Source organism: Brassica napus, chromosome A8 (genome assembly GCF_020379485.1).
Source record: "Brassica napus cultivar Da-Ae chromosome A8, Da-Ae, whole genome shotgun sequence".
Taxonomy (NCBI): Eukaryota; Viridiplantae; Streptophyta; class Magnoliopsida; order Brassicales; family Brassicaceae; genus Brassica; species Brassica napus.
Window position 1 is genome coordinate 16063219 of NC_063441.1, and position 20997 is coordinate 16084215.

The 20997-nt window shown below is 34.3% G+C and overlaps 4 protein-coding genes and 1 pseudogene across 26 annotated transcripts; 4 read left to right on the forward strand and 1 right to left on the reverse strand.

Annotated features, from left to right (window-relative positions):
* Nucleotides 1-836: 836 nt before the first annotated feature.
* Nucleotides 837-2965, forward strand: LOC106361290 (serine/arginine-rich splicing factor SR45a). Of its 2 annotated transcripts, none has more exons than XM_048737812.1 (8): nt 837-918; nt 1010-1032; nt 1291-1428; nt 1528-1551; nt 1634-1733; nt 1825-1974; nt 2343-2412; nt 2513-2965. In XM_048737812.1, the coding sequence occupies exons 1-8, from the start codon at nt 916-918 to the stop codon at nt 2728-2730; spliced, it is 726 nt and encodes a 241-aa protein (XP_048593769.1). In that variant the 5' UTR covers nt 837-915; the 3' UTR covers nt 2731-2965. The 2 variants fall into 2 exon arrangements, with proteins under 2 accessions (XP_048593769.1, XP_048593770.1); XM_048737813.1 differs by having other exon boundaries at nt 873-918; nt 1219-1428.
* A 222-nt stretch (nt 2966-3187) lies between these two features.
* LOC106361291 (serine/arginine-rich splicing factor SR45a) lies at nt 3188-5066 on the forward strand. Of its 2 annotated transcripts, none has more exons than XM_048737815.1 (5): nt 3188-3641; nt 3924-3993; nt 4089-4245; nt 4360-4617; nt 4759-5066. In XM_048737815.1, the coding sequence occupies exons 1-4, from the start codon at nt 3510-3512 to the stop codon at nt 4409-4411; spliced, it is 411 nt and encodes a 136-aa protein (XP_048593772.1). In that variant the 5' UTR covers nt 3188-3509; the 3' UTR covers nt 4412-4617; nt 4759-5066. The 2 variants fall into 2 exon arrangements, with proteins under 2 accessions (XP_048593772.1, XP_048593771.1); XM_048737814.1 differs by having other exon boundaries at nt 4360-4592.
* LOC106361288 lies at nt 5009-6675 on the reverse strand (annotated as a pseudogene).
* A 1863-nt stretch (nt 6676-8538) lies between these two features.
* LOC106405038 lies at nt 8539-12710 on the forward strand. The gene is made up of 10 exons (XM_048737808.1): nt 8539-9698; nt 9909-10346; nt 10427-10828; nt 10912-10959; nt 11046-11129; nt 11212-11295; nt 11384-11601; nt 11680-11761; nt 11874-12311; nt 12431-12710. The coding sequence occupies exons 1-10, from the start codon at nt 8769-8771 to the stop codon at nt 12578-12580; spliced, it is 2874 nt and encodes a 957-aa protein (XP_048593765.1). The 5' UTR covers nt 8539-8768; the 3' UTR covers nt 12581-12710.
* Nucleotides 12711-14782: 2072 nt separating this feature from the next.
* Nucleotides 14783-20941, forward strand: LOC111214390. 21 transcript variants are annotated; one of them, XM_048737802.1, is made up of 19 exons: nt 14783-15251; nt 15338-15784; nt 15854-16129; nt 16218-16305; nt 17114-17982; nt 18070-18375; nt 18447-18491; nt 18558-18644; nt 18724-18801; nt 18888-18986; nt 19074-19130; nt 19219-19317; nt 19405-19692; nt 19780-19851; nt 19939-20010; nt 20098-20169; nt 20274-20345; nt 20440-20511; nt 20616-20941. In XM_048737802.1, the coding sequence occupies exons 1-19, from the start codon at nt 14796-14798 to the stop codon at nt 20724-20726; spliced, it is 3666 nt and encodes a 1221-aa protein (XP_048593759.1). In that variant the 5' UTR covers nt 14783-14795; the 3' UTR covers nt 20727-20941. The 21 variants fall into 21 exon arrangements, with proteins under 21 accessions (XP_048593759.1, XP_048593760.1, XP_048593763.1 ...); XM_048737803.1 differs by having other exon boundaries at nt 19405-19533; nt 19621-19692; nt 19939-20169; XM_048737806.1 differs by lacking the exon at nt 19939-20010 and having other exon boundaries at nt 19405-19533; nt 19621-19692.
* Nucleotides 20942-20997: the final 56 nt, after the last annotated feature.

The window sequence follows — 20997 nt, forward strand, 5'->3', positions numbered from 1 at the left end:
CTAAAAAATAACATTTACTAAGAAAAATAACTAAAATTTTAAGCATATTAAATAAATTATGAAAATTTCACGGTGGCACTTGCTTCTTTGGTTACTGCAGGTTCGCCACTGTCTATATTAACTTTAATTTTATTAAAAATATTTACTAATTAGATTATACTTCTTTATTTATAGTTGGTTATATCATTATTAATTTATAATTTTAAAAATATTTTTTTTAAAGTGAATTTTTTTAAATTTTTGTGATTTCTTCCAAAACTCGTATATAATGAAATAGATATGAAGTTTTTGTTAACATTCGTTTATTATTTTTTTTACAAAAAAAATGAAAAGATTAAAATACGATTTCACAAGATAATTATAAAGATTCATGTACTATTATTTACATTCTTGTTCTACTTGTATTACTAAAGTTATTTGAATCATTTACCGAAAATTCACAACTATCGGTTGTACTTGCCATTTTTTTGTTCTATTAATTTGTACGTATCATTTTTGGGATTTAATAAGTTTCAGATATTTTAGTGTACAAATATTAGTGAAACCACTGTTTTAATTAAAGAGGCTCCCATCAAATAATTTGTGTTTCTTTTCCGGCTCTCTTTAACCGAACTAAACCAGAAAATTCATATGCAGATACATCTTGTTCATTCGACGACAATTTCCGGTATAGAAACGAAAATGCAAAGAAAACTAAATCGAACCGGGCGAAAAGAATGAGCTAGACCAAACCGGATTGATTACCAATTTTGTTGCGGAGTGCACCATAATAAACGTGAGTCTTGCCACAGGCAATTACTAAATCGTGTGATTGAAAGATTCAAAATGTTGAATTTACAGTAAAACCCTAATCACCTCTCTCTCGTCTCGATCGCAACCTGAGAGTGAGAGTTCTCTCTACTCGCTTCTCTCGCAATGGTGAGCTTTGTAGTTACTCTCAATTCAATCGTCACCTTCGTTCTTGATCTTCGTTTTGCTTGAAATTGAGGTGATTACATTGTTTTTGCAGGCGGATTCTCCCAACGAAGAAAGGTTAGAGATTCAATTCAAGTTTCTTTTCATGGCTCTTCACTATAAAGTCGTTCTCTTTCTTGTTTCACGCCTTCATACAGTGTTGAATTGCATTACTTTCGTTAGGATCTGAAGCTGACGAACATGTTTTGGAGATTTTGACTTTTTAAAAATCTAATTTTTTTTTGTGTTGATGATGTCTTTTAGCTTAGATAGATGATTATTTGAAGTGAGAAAGTGTTACAGCTAAACACATTTGTGTAACCCTTTCTGCATTAGGGACTCACGATCTCCTCCTCCACCCCGAAAAGAACAACCAAGATCTAGGTCTAGGTCCAGGTCCAGGTCCATGCCGAGAGATAGGTCTAGGTCAAGATCTTTACCAAGGCATGTATCTCCATCAAGAACCCGTGGAAGGTTAGTTCTTGCGTTGAGTTTATGGGTTTCTTATTTCACTACAGTTTGGTAGTTTATTGGTAATCAATCATCATCTTTTGTTTACTCTACTCTTTCTAGGTCGAGGTCAAGAAGCCGTGGAAGGTTAGCTCTAGCTTTCTTTCCCCATCTGAGTCTGCAAATTTTGGTTTCTTTTTTCTTTGTCTAAATGATATTTGATTGATAGGTCTGAAATTGAAAACCCTGGTACCACTCTCTATGTGACCGGCTTATCAACAAGAGTCACAGAAAAGGATCTTGAAGCTTATTTCTCCAAGGAAGGAAAGGTGATAAAACTCTGATTCTCCTTCCTTATTAATCTTTTTTTAGCATACAATCAATCAGTACTCATGTTGTTAAGTGGTTTCATTCCCACAGGTTGCGTCCTGCGTTCTAGTGCTGGAGCCGCGCACCCGCGAGTCTCGTGGTTTTGCCTTTGTCACGATGGATAGTGTTAAGGACGCTGAGCGGTGCATTAAGTATCTCAACCATTCTGTACTAGAAGGCCGATACATAACTGTCGAAAGGGTAACAAAAGTTCTTGCTCTACTGGTTTTTGTGGCTATACGATAAGTTTGATTTCTTTGTTTGTTTAACTTAATAACAACTTAATAACAGAAAAAATATTGCATCAAGCTAAGTGTTGGCAACAATCAAAGATGATACTCAACCTTACCCAACATCACATTTAAGTGAACACAACTTGGTCATTCCAAATCAACTAATCAAAAGCAACTAAATTGCCCTCAACTCTCAAGTAATCAAAGGACATTATCAAGTATCAACAACTATTAGTCAAAGGATTCATCTTGTTTCCTTGAGTGTACAGTGGCTTTTTGTAACTTGAAGTATGCGTCCCATTTACATGAGCTTTATGTACTTTGTGTTATCTTCAGTCCCGAAGAAAGCGCCCGAGAACTCCCACCCCAGGCCACTATCTTGGCTTAAAAAGCTCCAGAGACAATGGTAAGTGAACACTTAAAGCCTATATTAAAAAGGTATTGAGTTCGTTAAGGAATGAAAAGGTTTCTAACTATTCTGCATCTTTTTTTTTGTTGTGGAAAAGACCGAGATAGCCGTAGCAGTCGAGGGAGGCACTACGATCGTGATGATTCTGGACACCGTAGGTCACCACCAAGACGCGACTTATCACCTCGTGATCATGGAAGGAGGTCACCTCGTGATCATGGAAGAAGCTCTAGAAGAGATCGGTCTTACTCTCCTCGTGGAAGAAGCCCAGAGAGAAGGTCCGAGAGAAGGTATCAACCTCGTGGCTCGAGATGACCTGTTTAAGTCTCTTGACGAAGGCATTTAAGAACTTCTGTGTTGATTTAGATTGTATGATTGATCATTATTATATTTAAATAGTACAGAGATTCTGTTTGGGGACAGTAATGGCTTTGTGTCTTTTTTCTCTTATGTATGCTGCAGAACACAGTGAATGTGAAACTTACAATGTAATAGCTTCTCTATGCTACTTTGTTTTTTTATGAGTGAATTATAATTTCTATTTGATTATAATCTTGAGATTGTTTGGAAGCAGAGTATTGTACTGTATTTTGCTTGATTTCTGCAACAGGGGCACACGATCTCCTGCACCCCGAAAGAAACAACTCAGGTCCCTGATCATATCCACGTTTAGATCCAAATCCAGGTCCATACCGAGGAATAGGTCTAGGTCAAGAAGACCTTTGCCAAGGCCTATATCCCCATCAACGAGGCGTGGAAGGTTAGCTCTAGCTTTCTTTCCCCATCTGAGACTGCATTGTTTTGTAGTCTGCACTCTGCAGTGTTTGGTTTCTGTGTTCATCTAATGATCCTTGGATTGATAGGTCTGAAATTGAAAACCCTGGTAACACTCTCTACGTGACCGGCCTATCCACAAAAGTCACTGACAAGGATGTTGAAGCACATTTCTCCAAGCAAGGAAATGTGATAAGCATCTAAACCCTGATCCTCCTTCCTGATTAGTATGTTTCGCTCTGCGTTTTTTTTTCAAGCATAGAATCATTACTCATGTTGTTAAGTGATTTTCATTACCACAGGTTGCGTCCTGCGTTCTAATGCTGGACCCGCACACCCGTGAGTCTCGTGGTTATGCCTTTGTTACAATGGATAGTCTTAGAGATGCTGAGCGGTGCATTAAGTATCTCAACAAAACTTTACTAGATGGCAGATACATAAAAGTCGAAAAGGTAACAAAAAATTCATGCTCTACTGATTCTGATGCTGATGCAATAAGTATTGAATATATTGGCAACAGTCACTAAGTGAAACATAGTTTGATCATGTTCCAAATGATCTGATCCAACTAACCATAAAGCAACTATTGCCTCAACTCTTAACTAGTCAAAAGAGGCACTAACAACTATTAGTTGACTGTTCTTCAGTTCAGCCTAGGATTCATTCAGTGGCTTTTCGTAACTTGTAGTTTGTGTCCATTACATGAGTTTGATGTACTTTGTGTTATCTTCAAGTCCCATAGAAAGCGCCCTAGAACTCCCACCCCAGGACAATATATTGGCTTGAAACGCTCCAAAGACAATGGTAAGTGAACACTTTTGAAGCCTCTATAAAAAGTTATCGAGTCCCTTTGACAACTGAAAAGGTTTCTAACTGTTCTGCACTCTTTTCTGTTGTAGAAAAAGACGGAGATGGCCACAGCAGTCGAGGGAAGCACAACGATCCTGATGATTCTGGACACCGTTGGTTACCAAGACGCCACAATTCACCTCGTGATGAAAGGAAGTCACCAAGACGCGACCATTCACCTGGTGGTGGAAGAAGCCCAGAGAAAAGGTATCATCAACCCAGTGGCTTGAAATGACCTGTGTTTAGGTGTCTTGACAAAGGAATTCAAGAACTTATTTGTTGATTTGAGGTTGTGATTGATCATCATCATCATTAAAATAGTAGGGAGATTCTGTTGGAGACAGTCATGGTTTTGCACAACACAATGAAGTGAAAATTACACTCTTGGGATGGTTTGATATCTGCATCAGGGGCTCACGATCTCCTGCTCCCAGAAAAGAACAACAGAGGTCCGTGTCCAGACCGAGGTTGAGATCCAGGTCCAGTTCCATTCAGAGGGAAAGGTCAAGATCTTTGGCAAGGCCTATTATATCTCCACCAAGAAACCTTACAAGGTTAGTTATTGCGTTGAGTTTATGGGTAAATCATCTCTCGTTAACTGTACTCTTGCTAGCTCGAGAAGCCGTGGAAGGTTGGCGCTCTAAGCTTTCCTTTTCAGTGTAGTCCTGCAGTGTTTGGTTTCTTTCTTTTATCTTCATGTAAATGATATTTGATTGACAGGGCTGAAAAAGAAGAAGCAAATATCTGGAGCGACCTATCCCCAATAGTCTCGGACAAGGATCTTGAAGCACCTGCGTGGACACCGTAGTGTCACCAAGGCGCGACCATCATTCACCTCGTGGTGGAAAAAAGGTCTGAGAGAAGATACCAATTGTGTATATACCATATAAAGATCAGAATAACTCCTCTTGCGTATTTCATTTGTGATTGTTATCGTTACGATTCAAATCAGATAATACTGTTGCAAGAAAACCTATAACAAAGCATTGTTATTAGAAATAAAAAGAAGAAGCATTGTTTTATTTTTACTTCTCGTTTTTTTGACTAACCTACCCAAATATAAGTTGAAAGGCAAGAAAAAAGGGTTTATACTATCAAGCTGACCCAAAACACATATGGTATGAGACAGCTAACTAAGATTTGACTCCTACCATAGATTTTAAAAACAAAAGCTTCTGGATTTTTTGATCTAGGCAAACATGAATAACGCTTCTTCATTATTGTGCTTTGGTAAGAGCAACCTCAAGACACATGTGGCCTGGTTTGCCATCCATGGTTTTCCTTACTACGGCACGGTGATCACCGGCCAAAGGCGTTGAAGGATCAGAGCAACACTTGTAACTAATGTAGAAGATTGCGTTATCAGCTTTGAGCTTCTCACTCGGCTCTGTTGTGTAATCTTCCAAAGTTTCCACAACAACACTGTTGAGCTCCAAGGGTAGGTAAGCATCCAAACACTGCAGTTACATTGTGTAAGAGAACAACAAGTTTCAAGTTTTGTTGCTTTGGGAGAGAGAGAGGACAAAAAAAAAAAGAAGAAGAAAAGTACATACACGATCTGCTTTGGAGAAGAAGGCGACTTCCATGAGAAGTTGAAGCCAGTCATTGTCATGCAGCTCTGATTCTGGCACCTGCGAAGGAAACCAAACTAGGTTACTAACTGAAACATATACAAGTCAAAAAAACTCCATGAATAGATCATTTGATGTTATTACCACGTAATACTTTTTACTGTCACGTTCCAAGGCTTCATCAGAAAACCATTTGGGTATTGGAACTTTGTAGAACTCATGTATTCCAGGTGTGTCCTCCTCCTCCCATTCATCATCTACAGGCTCGTTAGCTGATGTCAGAAAACAGTTAGTCCTCTAAATACACTTTTTAAAAAAAGAGTTATCCATAAACTTGTGTGTTTAAAAAGCGCAGGGCCAGTTAACAGTCGTGATTGAATAAGAAGAAATCTTACGTATTTGTTTGATTCTGGAGGCTATGGTAAACCAGGTAATCCTAGCCCCCAACGAAAAGCGGCGGCGTCCTGCATCGCTAAACTGAGTCTGAAAAGAGCAGACAGAGCCAGTGGCCGGATCGGTTGCCTCCAAAGTTATGTAGTAGCTGAGGTACCCAGTCCGCACGGTACTATGTTTCTCCAAGCGTTTAAACTTAAAGTTTGTTCCCTGTCAAAACGGGAAAACAAACAAAACCGAAAAATTCAGACATTAGAGAATAAGTGATGATGATTAATATGATATCAGTTACTTAGTTAGTTAGTTTTACCTTCTGAAGATTGTAGCATTGGAGTCCAATCCTACCATAAAGACCGATAACATAGTTTTTACTCCAAGTAGACGGAACTGGAACTAATCTAGGCGGAAGTTGTTTATTGTAATTCACATCAAAACCCTGACAAAAAGTAATTTATTCTGTGAGACTCGTACAGATCATCCAAAGTAAAACGACCTTGAATTCAAAACCATATCATGAGGAATAGTACTTACATAGGCCAGCTGCCGATATTTCAAGCCGATAATGGGGGGGTAACGGTCTCCGTAGACATTCTTCACACGTTCGGGCCATTGGGGATGCTGGTAAATTCCCCAGCTCACTTGATTCTTTGTTAGCCATACCTACACAAGCCCTTTGAAATCTCTCAAAAAAAATCGTGTGCAGTACGAGACAACCGATACCGTTATATATATCAGTTGGGCTAAGCTGACTTGCGGTATATATATATCAGTTGGGCTAAGCTGGGTCGAATTTTACTTAAAATTGGGCATTGGTCACCATTATCTTGTCATGTCTTTTGGGCCTTGTCATCAAATAAAATACCTAGTGATTCATACGGGTTTGATGCGTTCATGTATCCGTTCGGGTTCGGATCGGATTTTTCGATTTTTTGGGTGTTACCGAATAGGAGAATAAAGCCCATTCGGGTATTTTTATATTTCGGATCGGATTCAGATATTTTTAGTTCAGGTTCGGTTATTCCCGTTCGGGTTTATCATTTGTGATTGTTATCGTTACCATTCAAATCAGATATACTGTTGCAAGAAAACCTATAACAACAACAAAGCATTGTTATTAGAAAAAAAGAAGAAGAAGCATTGTTTTATCTTTAGTTCTCGTTTTTTGACCAACCTACCCAAAGAAAAGGCGGCTCCAGGTGGTTTTAGAGCCATAGGTTCGAACCGTGTTTGTAAAACATTAAACAATCGAAGTCAAAGCTGACCGTTCTAATATAATGTTATGTTATAGTGATGGTTGGTCACAGTCTTCCTTCTAGTGCCTTTTGCGCTAAAGAGGAAATTGCTTGCCCTTACCACATCAACTACCTTAGTACTGGAAGTTTCTAGCAATGTGTAAATAACAAAGAAAAACTAGCTATAAATTATTCCCTCCGTTTTGGATTGACTGTAGTTCTAGAGTTCAAAATTTTGCTTCATCTAAGTATTGTTTTATGTTTTCAATACATTTATTTGTTATTTTTTCAAATTTACCTTTATTCTTGTAGTTCACTAATTAAAATAATCAAAGAAATTAATATATTAATTAGGAGTGAAATAATAAATTTAATAATTTTTTAAAATTTTTTGTGGAAAAATCTAAAACTATATAAAGTGAAACAGATAGGGTATTAATTATAGACTAGGTGATTTTTTCGTGCCCATGCATGGGTATAAATATTTATAAAGTAAATACACTATAATAATTGATTGATATTTAGTTTTGGTTTTAAATAAATTTATAATTTATATTAATAATAAAATATTATTTTAATTAGACATGTGATTTTATATTTAGTCATTTTTGTTATTTTACAGTCGATTTAGTTATCATTTGGATATATTGGATTGCATCAATTTCTATGAATTTAACTATAATATTTGTTATTCTAAATATATTAAAATTTTGATTAATTTTCTTATTTGCATTTAAGTTAGTTGTTGTCTTAGATATGTAGATAAATTTTAATAAGATTATGTATGACTTAAGATATAATGTGATTAGAATGAAATAAAAAATAAACTAAAGTGTGTGATTCCAAATTACATAAATTAATATAAAGATAATATTCTGAAGTTTCATGCATATGCATAAATTTTATAAAAGAACTAAATTGTAACAGTTGGTTAATATTTTATTTTTATTTATTAATATGTTTGGGGAAATTATACATTTACACTTTGTTGAGTACCCCTTTTCAAATTTACACTCAGGAGGAGGACATTTTCACAAATACCTAATTGTTTAGTAGCCGAAAGACAATAATAACCCTCGCAATTTTAACCTTTTCTCTCGAATCTCTCTAGCTCGCCATCGAAGGCGACGAGATTACAGAGCTACGACGGCGATTCTAGCAACGGCGACGACAAAAGGTCTTCTCTCTCACTAGTCACGCCGTCTCTCTGGAAAGAGCATCCGGTGACGACGAATAACAATCAGACTATACGATTCAAAATTTCATCTCAAAAAATGTCGTCTACTCCTCACGATTCTCCTATACACGATTCTCCTCTTCACGATTCTCCTATTCATGATTCTTATCTTCACGATTCTCTACAAGTAAGTACCTAAATTATTGTTTGTTTCAAGTCATTTTTTGAATTTGTTATTTCTGTTATAAGAAAATAGAAGAACATTGGTTGAGGATTGTCATGTTTCTAGTTAGATCTAAGAGAAATAGTATCGATAGTGAACATTGAGTTTTTTTGAAAAATTATAAGCCTTTATAAATGTGGGTTTCAAGTAATTATAAAATGCGTGAACTCAAGAAGTGTTGTCTTGTATTGCAGTTGGATAGCAACGAGTTTTGCACAACCTTGAAATTGCCTGGGAGGGTTTATGAAGCTGTAGAAACACCAGATAATCCCAAAGCGATAATCCATCACTCAAAGATTGATTATATCGAGAAGGTGGAAGATATATTAGGAAAAGAAGAGTTTTCTTTCATAGAGAACTCTCACATTGGGAGCATTTTGAAGTTGGTTAAAAGGAATAGGGTTCAATTTTCAGAAGAGTTGTTCCATTTTCTAATGCAGCGAAGAGTATTGACGCAAGGAGAGGATCTCTGGTTTACTTTCTCGGACCAGCCTATGAGGTTTTCACTAAGGGAATTTCATCTGACAACAGGCTTACGTTGTGAGGAAGATCAGACAATAACAGAGCCGCTGTTCAAAATAATGAAGAAGCCATACATTTGGATGCTGGGCAAGATTGATAAGTTTACGGTGAGAACGTTATATGAAATGTTTAAAAAGAAAGCACGAAGCATGCCAACACTAGAAAGATTATCCCTTGGAACAGCAATACTCACAGAAGCGGTAATTATGGCAGAAAATCCGAGTTCTAAAATCCCGAGAGACAGGTTGCAGCGTTATATGAACTATCGCTCACACAAGATTGCTTGGGGTAAAACTGCTTATAGAATCTTGATGAGAAGTGTAAAAAGTTTGAGTGCAAGTTCCTGGACAGGAGATAGTTATGAAGTGAGTGGTTTTGCGCTAGCCATAAATCTGTGGGCAATGTCATCAGTGAATGTGCTTGGTAAATCTTTGGGAAAGCCATGCGAGACATCCTCTTCTTCTGATCCGTTGTGTCTACATTGGGACTCAACAAGAACTCCGACAATAGCTGAAGTGTTAGAGCTGGAGAAGATAAACAATGTGAGTTTTTATAAGCGTATATAAATATATTCGTATTGTATTGTTTGAAAAGTGGATTTCTAGGGACTCCTTGAAAAGGTCCACAAATCGGTGTCTTGTAGGATTGTAAATTTGACATGTGTTTATACAAGATTATAAATGTACTTTTATAAGGACTATATAAATTAATATATAAGAGGTTTACATAGATATGTTTTATTTATTCTACAGGTTGAGGTTAGCACAGTGATTGGATTGGCTGAGGAATACAAACATTTGGTGGGGGCAACACATAGTGACGATGCTGACTTTCACAGTGTTGTGAAACTAGTTCAACAAGGATACAAAATGAGGAGAAGCGATTGGGAGAAAGGTTTTGTGGATATGTTTGTTGCAACAGAAGATATAGGTCAACAACGCAAGACAAAAGACGAAGATGCAGAGCATGGTGAAGATCTGAACCATAATGAAGATGAAGAGGAAAAGAAAGATGAAGAGGAAAAGACAGATGAAGAGGAAAATAAAGATGAAGAGTATCAAAAGGATAAGGAGCAAAGAAAAGATAAAAATCATTCCATGTCTAACAGCGAGAAACTTGATAAGCTAATCCAAATGGTTCGTGATTTGGATAAGCGAGTAGTAATGATCCAGAATGTTTTAGGAGTTAAGGTAACCAATTCAATTTTACCAATTACTTATCAAATTTCGCGTGTTATTCCTCTCTAATGATTTCACTTGTTTTTTTGAAGTTTAACGACAGTTCACCAAACAAAGAAGATTGTGAAAATGGAGCTAGTTCTGGTGATAGAAGAAGTGCACAAGATTATGAAAATGAAGAAGATACAATTAATGAAGAAGCAAACTCTGATGATAAAAAAAATGCACCAGATGATGAAAATGAAGAAGATACAATTGCTGAAGCAGCAAACTCTGAAGATACAATTGCTGAAGAAGCAAACTCTGGCGATGGAAGAAGTGCACTGGATGATGAAAATGAAAAAGAGATATGTGATGAAGAAGCAAAATCTGGTACAGAGCATCAAAGGGAAGAAGAGAATATTCTTGGGGAAATTGAGACTACACAAAAAATCACTCAAGACGAAGACACAGAAAAACTTGAATCAGAAAGTTGCTTGAAACAAACGTCGCAGGTATGAATCTAAAACAGGATATAAAGGTTTATAAATTTTTTAATTTAGTGATAGGCAAATTGAATTTCTTATTTCTTTTGTAGGTTACGTCGCCTACTCCAACATTCAATACTCCAAACTTTGATACAAGGGTACAAAATTAATATATTTTATAAGGCCTTGTAAAAGTTTAATGTATATAGCATAAACATCTAATTTTCAAATATTTTGTCTGAAGGTTTCATCGCCTAATCCAACATTTACGTCTCCTAAGTTTGATCTCCTTTCCCAAGAAAGTCATAGTGGAAAGGGTACAAATGAGGTATTTTATAAAGCTTTATAAACTATTTCATGATCGTTAAGGTCTCTTAAACAATTATATAAAAACGATTTGCATGAATCAGGTTCTTATGAGAGATGTTTATGAGATTCCTGTTTTCCAACCTCTAATGAAAATAAAAAAGAGATTGGTACAACAACACAGCCAGGTTTGTTTTCCAAACTTTATGAGTATTGATTTATTTTATAGACTTAATAATCCTTTGTAAAAAGGGGACTATTTTTTTTGTTCTGTAGGTAAACGAAGATGTTGAGCCTCCACTTCAAAAGAAGTTTAAAGCTGATACAGATAATGTTCCGCTAAGAAGAAGTGAAAGAGGTCAAATACCATCCATTCATACACAACCACCGTTTACAGGAGCAAGGAAGAAACATCCGATTCTTCATCCCTTTGAGCCAGTTGATAAAACAAGAAAAGAAAAAATGAGAGAATGGAAAATGTCAAACAAAAGAAAGTAAGTTTTATTTTATAAGAAGCTATATATTTCATGAAACTAGATATCTACATAAAAAAGTATGAGTGTCCAATGTAGGAAGCTGAGAATCAATCAAGAGATAGTAAACGCAAAGTGGTTTTCGGATATTGAAACTCCGGGAAAAAAACTTTCAAAAACGGTTAGACTATATGTGAACAAAAATTCTTTATAATCCCTTATAAATTTATATTAATCTTCTTTATAAAACTATATGATCGCTATTCTGAGTATTTGTTTTTTTTTTGTTTCAGCATATTGAAGCAGGTTTTGAGTTGCTGAAACTGAGACAGATAAACAATCCAGATTTGTTTCTGAACAAAACTGCCTTAGTTGTTGGAGTGAAGTTTCTTGAAGAAATAGATGAGTTTTATGATGAGTTTTTAGATGACAAGAAAGGTTTCCAATTTGGAGCAGGCTTTGACAAGTACAACATAGAGAAGAATATCAACTTCCTCTATTCGGCCATTGCAGTAGCAGAGAAGTATTGGCTTGGAGTTGTAATCAACTTGGAGAAGAGAAATATCACAGCATTCAATTGTGCAGCAATGAAGTTCACAGATGCGAGTTTGGTCCCTTACGTTAATGCATATGCGATGGCTCTCCCATTCATGATTCGCTACTTCTTCAAAGATGTCAGCATGGATACAAGCAAGTTCTCGATAAAAATTGTATCTGAAGGTTTCCCACAGGTAACATCTTTATAACCGCTTATAAATCTTTATGGTAGATTTGTATCCAGGTTCTTCAGATCAAATAACTTATATTATAATTTATCTGCTAATATATTACTAAAACATATTTGTTTAAGGTTCTTAAAATAGAAGACAGTGGAGTTTATGCATTGAAGCTGATAGAGTGCCATGCAATGCGTATAGTGGATTTGACAAAGCTGAGTGAAGAAAAAATTGCAATCATCCGAGAAAAGTTGGCGGTTGATATCTTCTCGGAATTACAATGAATACTAATGTGGGAATGAACAAAAACTTTATAGCTTGCTTATAGTTATGTGTGAACAACTATCTGTTTTATGCGTGTTTGGTAAACTTTGTTTGTAGAATTCTGAGTATTATGAGTTTATGACTTGGATTTATGGTTTTCCTTAAATTTAGAAAGTTCAATGGTAAATTTGTATTTCAGTAGCTTTATAACACATTATTACAAATAGTTTATAACCTCTTATAAAATCAAAACAAAATGGTTTATTACAAATGAATTTACGATATATAAAGGAGTATATAAAAGTTATAAAGATTTATAAATCGTTTTTCAAGAGCTCATCAGTTCATAAAACAAAAAAGAATTAAGGTTTATAAAGTTGTATAAACAACCAAAATGATTTATAAATCTGTATAAAATAATGTATAAGGGCATATAAATTTATATAAGATAAAAAACAAAACTTGTTTTTTTACCTCTTGTAAAATCAATCGAGTTTAGGATATATAAAGGGAAATTTAAAAGTTATAAAGACTTATAAATCTATAAAAAAAGTAATTTATAAAGGCTTCTAAATCAGTTTACAAATATTATATACAAAAATAATGATATGTAAACACCAATACGAGGATATATAAAGGGAAATTTAAAAGTTATAAAGACTTATAAATCTATAAAAAAAGTAATTTATAAAGGCTTCTAAATCAGTTTACAAATATTATATACAAAAATAATGATATGTAAACACCAATACGAGGATATATAAAGGAGAATTTAAAAGTTATAATGACTTATAAATCTATAAAAAAAGTAATTTATAAAGGCTTCTAAATCAGTTTACAAATATTATATACAAAAATAATGATATGTAAACACCAATACGAGGATATATAAAGGGGAATTTAAAAGTTATAAAGACTTATAAATCTATAAAAAAAGTAATTTATAAAGGCTTCTAAATCAGTTTACAAATATTATATACAAAAATAATGATATGTAAACACCAATACGAGGATATATAAAGGGGAATTTAAAAGTTATAAAGACTTATAAATCTATAAAAAAAGTAATTTATAAAGGCTTCTAAATCAGTTTACAAATATTATATACAAAAATAATGATATGTAAACACCAATACGAGGATATATAAAGGAGAATTTAAAAGTTATAATGACTTATAAATCTATAAAAAAAGTAATTTATAAAGGCTTCTAAATCAGTTTACAAATATTATATACAAAAATAATGATATGTAAACACCAATACGAGGATATATAAAGGGGAATTTAAAAGTTATAAAGACTTATAAATCTATAAAAAAAGTAATTTATAAAGGCTTCTAAATCAGTTTACAAATATTATATACAAAAATAATGATATGTAAACACCAATACGAGGATATATAAAGGGGAATTTAAAAGTTATAAAGACTTATAAATCTATAAAAAAAAGTAATTTATAAAGGCTTCTAAATCAGTTTATATACAAAAATGATGATATGTAAGCAACATTATGAGTATACGTGCTAATCATAACGAGTAAGTAATATGGTCTAGTGGTAAGTTGAGGTTGCTTAAAATTTCAATTTAGACAGAAACCCGTGTTCGACCCATGACCTCAACGATTTATCTGTTTTTTTATCATTTACCAAAAGGGATGGCAAAACAGTAAATTTAACTCTTCTCACGCGACACGTCTTCATCTTCTTCACTATGACACGTTTTTTTTTTTGCTTTCTTGTTTTCTATCATTTCTTCATCGTTTCTCTATGTCCGTAAATTTCAAGAAGAAGAATCAACACAACAATCTTCCCCATTTTGAATCATTATCGTGGCAAAAGGTAATTGAGTTTCATCTTCATTTTTGAATCAACAATCTAAATTGAATTGAATTTTTGTTTGAAACCTAATTGATTGACTTAAAATCTCAATCTGTTTCAGTTTCAGTTCCAATTCAACTTGAATCGAATTTAGCAAAAGTTAATTCAAGAACATTCACTGTATTCTCTTTTGATTTTTTATATTCAATTTAGATCAAATTGAAATTCCTATCTGCTTTTGTATATACACTCCAAAATCGAATTGAATTTTTGTATGGAACCTAATTGATTTATCTAAAATCTCAATTTGTTTCAGTTTCTTGGATGCATGTCGTTCATTTGATCTTAATTCACCTAGTTTCTTTCTTTTCTTGATTTTTTTTTTTGTGATCTGCATTTCCGATTCCTCCTCAGGAAGATGAAAAATAATTTGAAGAAAAAAGGAAAACTTTTGTCTATTGCCAAAGATTGTGAAGTAGAAGTATCTATTCAAGAAGATGGGTTCAGAGGTTCTTGGTATAGAGCTATCCTCGAGCAAAATCCGACGAGAGTAACAGGAAAAAAGCTTCGGGTTAGTTACAAAACTATGTTCAACGAAGATGGTGTAAGTCCTTTGAAGGAAACTATTGAAAGAAGTTTTATTCGGCCAGTCCCGCCAGAGTGTCTGAATGAGGGTGTCGTATTCAAGGAAGGGTCGGTGGTGGATGCTTATTTTAATAATGGTTGGTGGACTGGTGTTATCGTAGTTGAAAGGCCAGATGGTAGTTTTTTGGTTTACTTTGATGATCCACCAGACATAATGAGATTCATCAGAAGCCAACTGAGACCTCATGCTGATTGGATCGGCTCCAAATGGGTCAAAAGCAAAAACAAGGTATTGTTTTTTTTTGTATGTTTTAAGTTATAAAATTTTGAATGTTTGAGGGCTTTAGCTTATATATGATTGTTTTGGAATTGAAGGTATTGAGTCAACACATGTTTACGAGAGGGAAGTTGGTGGAAATGACCCGTGAAATTAGTGAAAGTGAAAAGGAAAAAATTTGGGTCCGAGCATTGGTAATTACAGAAGTTCGGAAACAAGGAGATGATAGAAGAAAATTTCTGATCAAAAGATGTACAATCTCACAAAATTCGAGTGATGAAGCGGAAGGAAAACATTTAATAGTTGATATTTGCAAAATAAGGCCATCTCCTCCTCGAGATCTTTGTGCAGAGTACAGTCTGAACGACTATGTTGAAGTGGTTGTTACCCATGGGTGGCGCAAAGGTCGAGTGACGGAAATTCTCCTTGAAAACAAATACAAAGTGTATTTCGCTGCCACAAAAGAGGATGCGGTTTTTAATTATACTGAGATTAGGCTGTCAATGGAGTGGCTAGGTGGTGGTAGTTGGATTCGCGCACATGAGGTATTTTCTCACACATAATTTGTATTCATTTTTGGTGCAATTTAAAATCTTCCTACACCATTTTTGCAGAGAGAATTTGAAAATAATGCTGGCACACCAATCAGACCCGGTCAAGATAGTCCTAGTAACACACTTGCCACCGATGAAGATGATACGTTGAATGATGATGCCACCAAAATCAGATCCGATCAAGAGAGCCCTAGTATCACACTTGTTTTAGAATCCAATGAAGAGGATAAGGTGAATGATGATGCCACAGAAATCACATCCTCTCTCGAGAGACACAGAAACACTTCTGTTTTAGAAGCCACTGAGGCTGAAACACAAAACCATGAAACCATATATGTAAGTTTTAGACTATCACCTATATATGTGTTCTCATAGGCTTCTTTTTCTTATCTTTAAACTATATATTTTTACTAATGATGTGTAGGGAAAGGAGTTACCATTACCTCATGAATCAGAAGATATGATGGATGATGTAGCCACTCCAATCATAGACCCTCAAGAGATTCCACGAGGTAAAATGTAGATTATGATTTATAAAAGCCTATAAATAATTTATAAAGACTTACAAATATGTGTAGTTTATAAGAGCAATAAATAGTTTACAAGGGCTTCTAAATCTATATAAAATTTTGACAATTATTTTGAAGGGCTTATAAGGTTTTATGAAGATTTATAAAATAAGGTAATATATAAAGACCTATAAACAATTTTAAAAGATTTATAAATCTGTATAAAATGATTTACAAATTTTGACAATAATTAATAAAGACTTATGAATCTCTATATAATAATTTATAAGGGTTAATAAAATTTTTTAAAAAGCATATAAATATTTTGCAGAAGCTTGTTAATCTATAATAGTTTATAAAACCGTTTTCTAAGCATTAAACCATAAATAAACTTGGGCCTTAAACATTGATAATCGAAATTGGGCCTTAGTGTAAAAAAAATAAAACCGTCACGAATTAGGGTAAAAAGTCGGGACTTTTCATCGCCTTCCTCCGTTCGCGTCTCTTCTGATACAGAGCTGAAGCGCATCTTTTGATCTCTATTTATACTCCGCCGTTCTACATTTCTTTGGTTACAAAAACTTACTTTTCACCATCGATTTCTCTTAACTCCGGTAATGTTATTGGTTCTTCTTAGCGATTCTTCTTCTCACTCTGTCATTTGCGATATATTTCATTGCTAGTTCTTTCGTTTTTGATGTGGTTAATCGATTTTAGAATGATCTATTATGATTTACAAGTGTTGATAAACAAAACCTTTATAAGTCATTATAAAACATATCTTTGACATTGCCATTTTGAATTGTTTCAGGTGAAACGATGAGTGAGTCTAATGACAAGATTGCTTTGCCAAAAAGAATCTCCGAAACTGGTACAAAAGGAGTCGTATTGCAAAGAATTAACAAGCGCTCCAATCTGAAGTTGGTTGGTAAAGTTGAAACCCTTTTGGGCAAAGAATTCAAGAAGCTTGAAGATTCATTCTTGGCTCCGGTAATTAAGATGGGAAGGAAGCAGAAGCTTATGGTGTTTTCAAGGCATTTGATTCATCACTTACTCTTAAGGAGAATTGATATAGGCGAGAAGGGTTTGTGGTTTACTTTTGGAGAACAACTAATGAGGTTTTCTCTAAGAGAATTCCACTTGACAACGGGTCTGCCTTGTGTTGTTGATAAAGATGAAGATGAAGCCGAGACTTCAGCAACAAAAAAGAAGAAGAAAGATCCATGGATGAACAAGAATCAAACTCTAAACACCTTGCTTAAGCTTCTTGTCGAAAAGAGTAAAGAGCTTACTGCTGATCAGAGATTAAGATTGGGAGCTACAATCCTTGTGGAAGGGATATTGATGGCAAGCAATCCGGTGACAAGTATTCCAGAAGAGCGTCTGCTTAGAGCTAGAAATTTCAAAGAGTTTTGCAAGTATCCCTGGGGGAATTTGGCCTTTGATTATTTACTGAAAGAAGTGAAGAGCTTTACCTATGCAAAGCTGACGGAGAATAATCAATACGCGATTTGTGGCTTTATATATGCGCTTCAGCTCTGGGCGTTATCTTCTGTGAATCAACTAGGCACATTCTTTGGTATTAGCGATGATGGAATTCAGTTTCCCTTGTGCTTGCATTGGAAAGAAACCAAAGCGCTTACTATTGAGGAGGTTAACAGATTCGACCAAATGGAGAAGGTAACCGTTTATAATGTTTTATAAAACTGTTTTAGTCTTTGCATTCTTCTTTTACCGATTGTTTGATCATATGCAAACACTTGTCAGGTTGATGTCAAATGTATCCTTGGAGATCCCGGATTGCATAGCGACTTGGTTGAAGATGTTGACTGTGAATTTGGAAGAGTTGTTGATCTTGTCAAAAGAGGATATCGTTTGAAGAGACAAGATTGGCTCAATAGAAGTGTCGACATTGCCGTTGCTGAAGCTGAAGTGGACGAAAATAATTCTGTTCCTGGGATTGATGCAACTGATCAAGAAAAGATTGAATTCCTCAATAATAAGGTAGTGTCTCTTGAAGAAAGAGTGAAGTACCTTGAAGGTCTTTTGAACATTCGTGGAGAAACTGTGAAGGTAAACTACTTTCTATATTTGTTTCGTGTTGTAAATGACAAAAAGATTCATATGCTTCTAACTTGTAACAGGAAACTGAGAAGTCAAAAGAAACTGAAGCCGCCACAAAAACCAAGGTTTGCTATCTATAACGTCTTCATATTCTTAATACAATGTGTGTGAGCTCACATATAATATTTCAGGTAAATGGACAGAATGCCGATTATGAACTTGACGAAAATGAAGTTTTAGGAGTTTATATAGATGCCAAAAGAAAGGAAATCGCTAAGGTTATTTTATTTTTGATATTTTATAATGTTGTTATTAAATTCGAAATTGCTAAGCTAGTTTTTTTTCTTGTAATATTAGAGAAAGAAGAATGGTGTAAGACCTCCACGTGAAGTAGGACATCAAGATGAAGATGATGTAGAAGTCGAAGTCAATGAAGTAAGCTTATTTATAACACTTTATAAATTGAAAACCGTTATAGAATTATAAATCATTAAAAATATGTAATTTTTTTTTTAAAATAGGAACAACCACAAGAAGAAGAGGAACAACAACAAGAAGATGATACAGAAGACGATGTGGACGATGGTGATAAAGAGAGTGAAAATCCGGAAACCAATGAAGTAAGCTGATTTATAAATCTTTAAAAACTGAACAATCGTTTTAAATTTATAAATCATTATAAATATGTAATCCTTTTATTGAAATAGGGACAGACACAAGAGGAAGAGGAACAACACCAAGAGGATGACGCAGAAGTCAATGAAGTAAGCTTATTTATAACCCTTTATAAATTGAAAACCGTTATAGAATTATAAATCATTAAGAATATGTAATCTTTTTTTTTTTAAATAGGAACAGCCACAAGAAGAAGAGGAACAACAAGAAGAAGAGGATACAGAAGACGATGTGGACGACGGTGATAAAGAGAGTGAAAATCCGGAAACCAATGAAGTAAGCTGATTTATAAATCTTTATAAACTGAACAATCGTTTTAAATTTATAAATCATTATAAATATGTAATCCTTTAATTGAAATAGGAACAGAAACAAGAGGAAGAGGAGCAACAACAAGAGGATGACACAGAAGTCAATACAGATGTTGACGTCGGTGCTAAGGAAAATGGATCTGAAAACCCCGTGAAAGGTTCAAAGAAACGTGGAAGAAAGGTAAATATCTCTCAGTGTATAAGGGTTTATAAAATGTTGTTTAGTATAATCTATGTAACTTTTTTTATTGTGTCATCAAAATTGAAGGATGGAGAAGAAAATGAGGATGCATATGAAAAGCCCGTGAAGGTTACAAGGAAAAGTGAAAGAGTAACTAAGGTAAATATCTCTCTGTGTATAATGCTTTATAAAATGCTGTTTAGTATAATCAATGTAACTTTTTTTATTGTGTCATCAAAATTGAAGGGTGGAGAAGTAAATGAGGATGCATCTGAAAAGCCCATGAAGGGTACAAGGAAAAGTAAAAGAGGAACTAAGGTGAATATCTCTCAGTGTATAAGGGTTTATAAAATGCTGTTTAGTATAATCAATGTAACTTTTTTTATTGTGTCATCAAAATTGAAGGGTGGAGAAGTAAATGAGGATGCATCTGAAAAGCCCATGAAGGGTACAAGGAAAAGTAAAAGAGGAACTAAGGTGAATATCTCTCTGTGTATAATGCTTTATAAAATGTTGTTTAGTATACTCTATGTAACTTTTTTTATTGTGTCATCAAAATTGAAGGATGGAGAAGAAAATGAGTATGCATATGAAAAGCCCGTGAAGGTTACAAGGAAAAGTGAAAGAGTAACTAAGGTAAATATCTCTCTGTGTATAATAGTTTATAAAATGTTCTTTCTGATTATCAGCTGTTATTAAAATCGAAATTGCTAAGTTATTTATTTGTCTTGTAATATAAGGGAAAGAAGAAAGGTGTAACACCCCCACGTGAAGTACAACAACAAGTAGAAGATCATGCAGAAACCAATGAAGTAAGCTGATTTATAAGTCTTTATAAACTGATTGACTTTTTAAATGTTTAATATGCTCTATGTAACTTTACTTATTGTGTCATTAAAATTGAAGGATGGAGAAGGGAATGAGGATGCATCTAAAAAGCACGTGAAGTTTACAAAGAAGAATGGAAGAGGAAATAAGGTAAATATCTCTCTATGTATAATGGTTTATAAAATATTCTTTCAAATTTCATTGACTACATCCAATTATCATTTCTGATTTTCTTAATTGTTATGCTTATAAAGGAACACAATGTTGGCACCCCCAAATCGAAAAAACAAAAGAAACAATTTGAGAAAGATTCAGCTGATGATGTGATAGGAAGTGTTTTGGAAGATCTTAAAAATGCCGATTAGAAGCATCGCGAATTTGAAGAAATGAAGCTCTTTCAGTTTTTTAGTACTTTTAACAAATATCTATGGAACTTTTTCAGTTTTAGTGTGTTATCTTTTGATGATGTCTTCAATGAGGAACATCTTTTGGCTTGTCCCTTAATCCTTCATGATGAGGAAAATATATTTTGGTTTGTACCTTAAACCTTTGCTAAGGAAACATATTTTATTTATGTTCATGCAAGTAAGCTAAGATATCAAACGAACATATAATTTCTACAATTAATCTGAATCC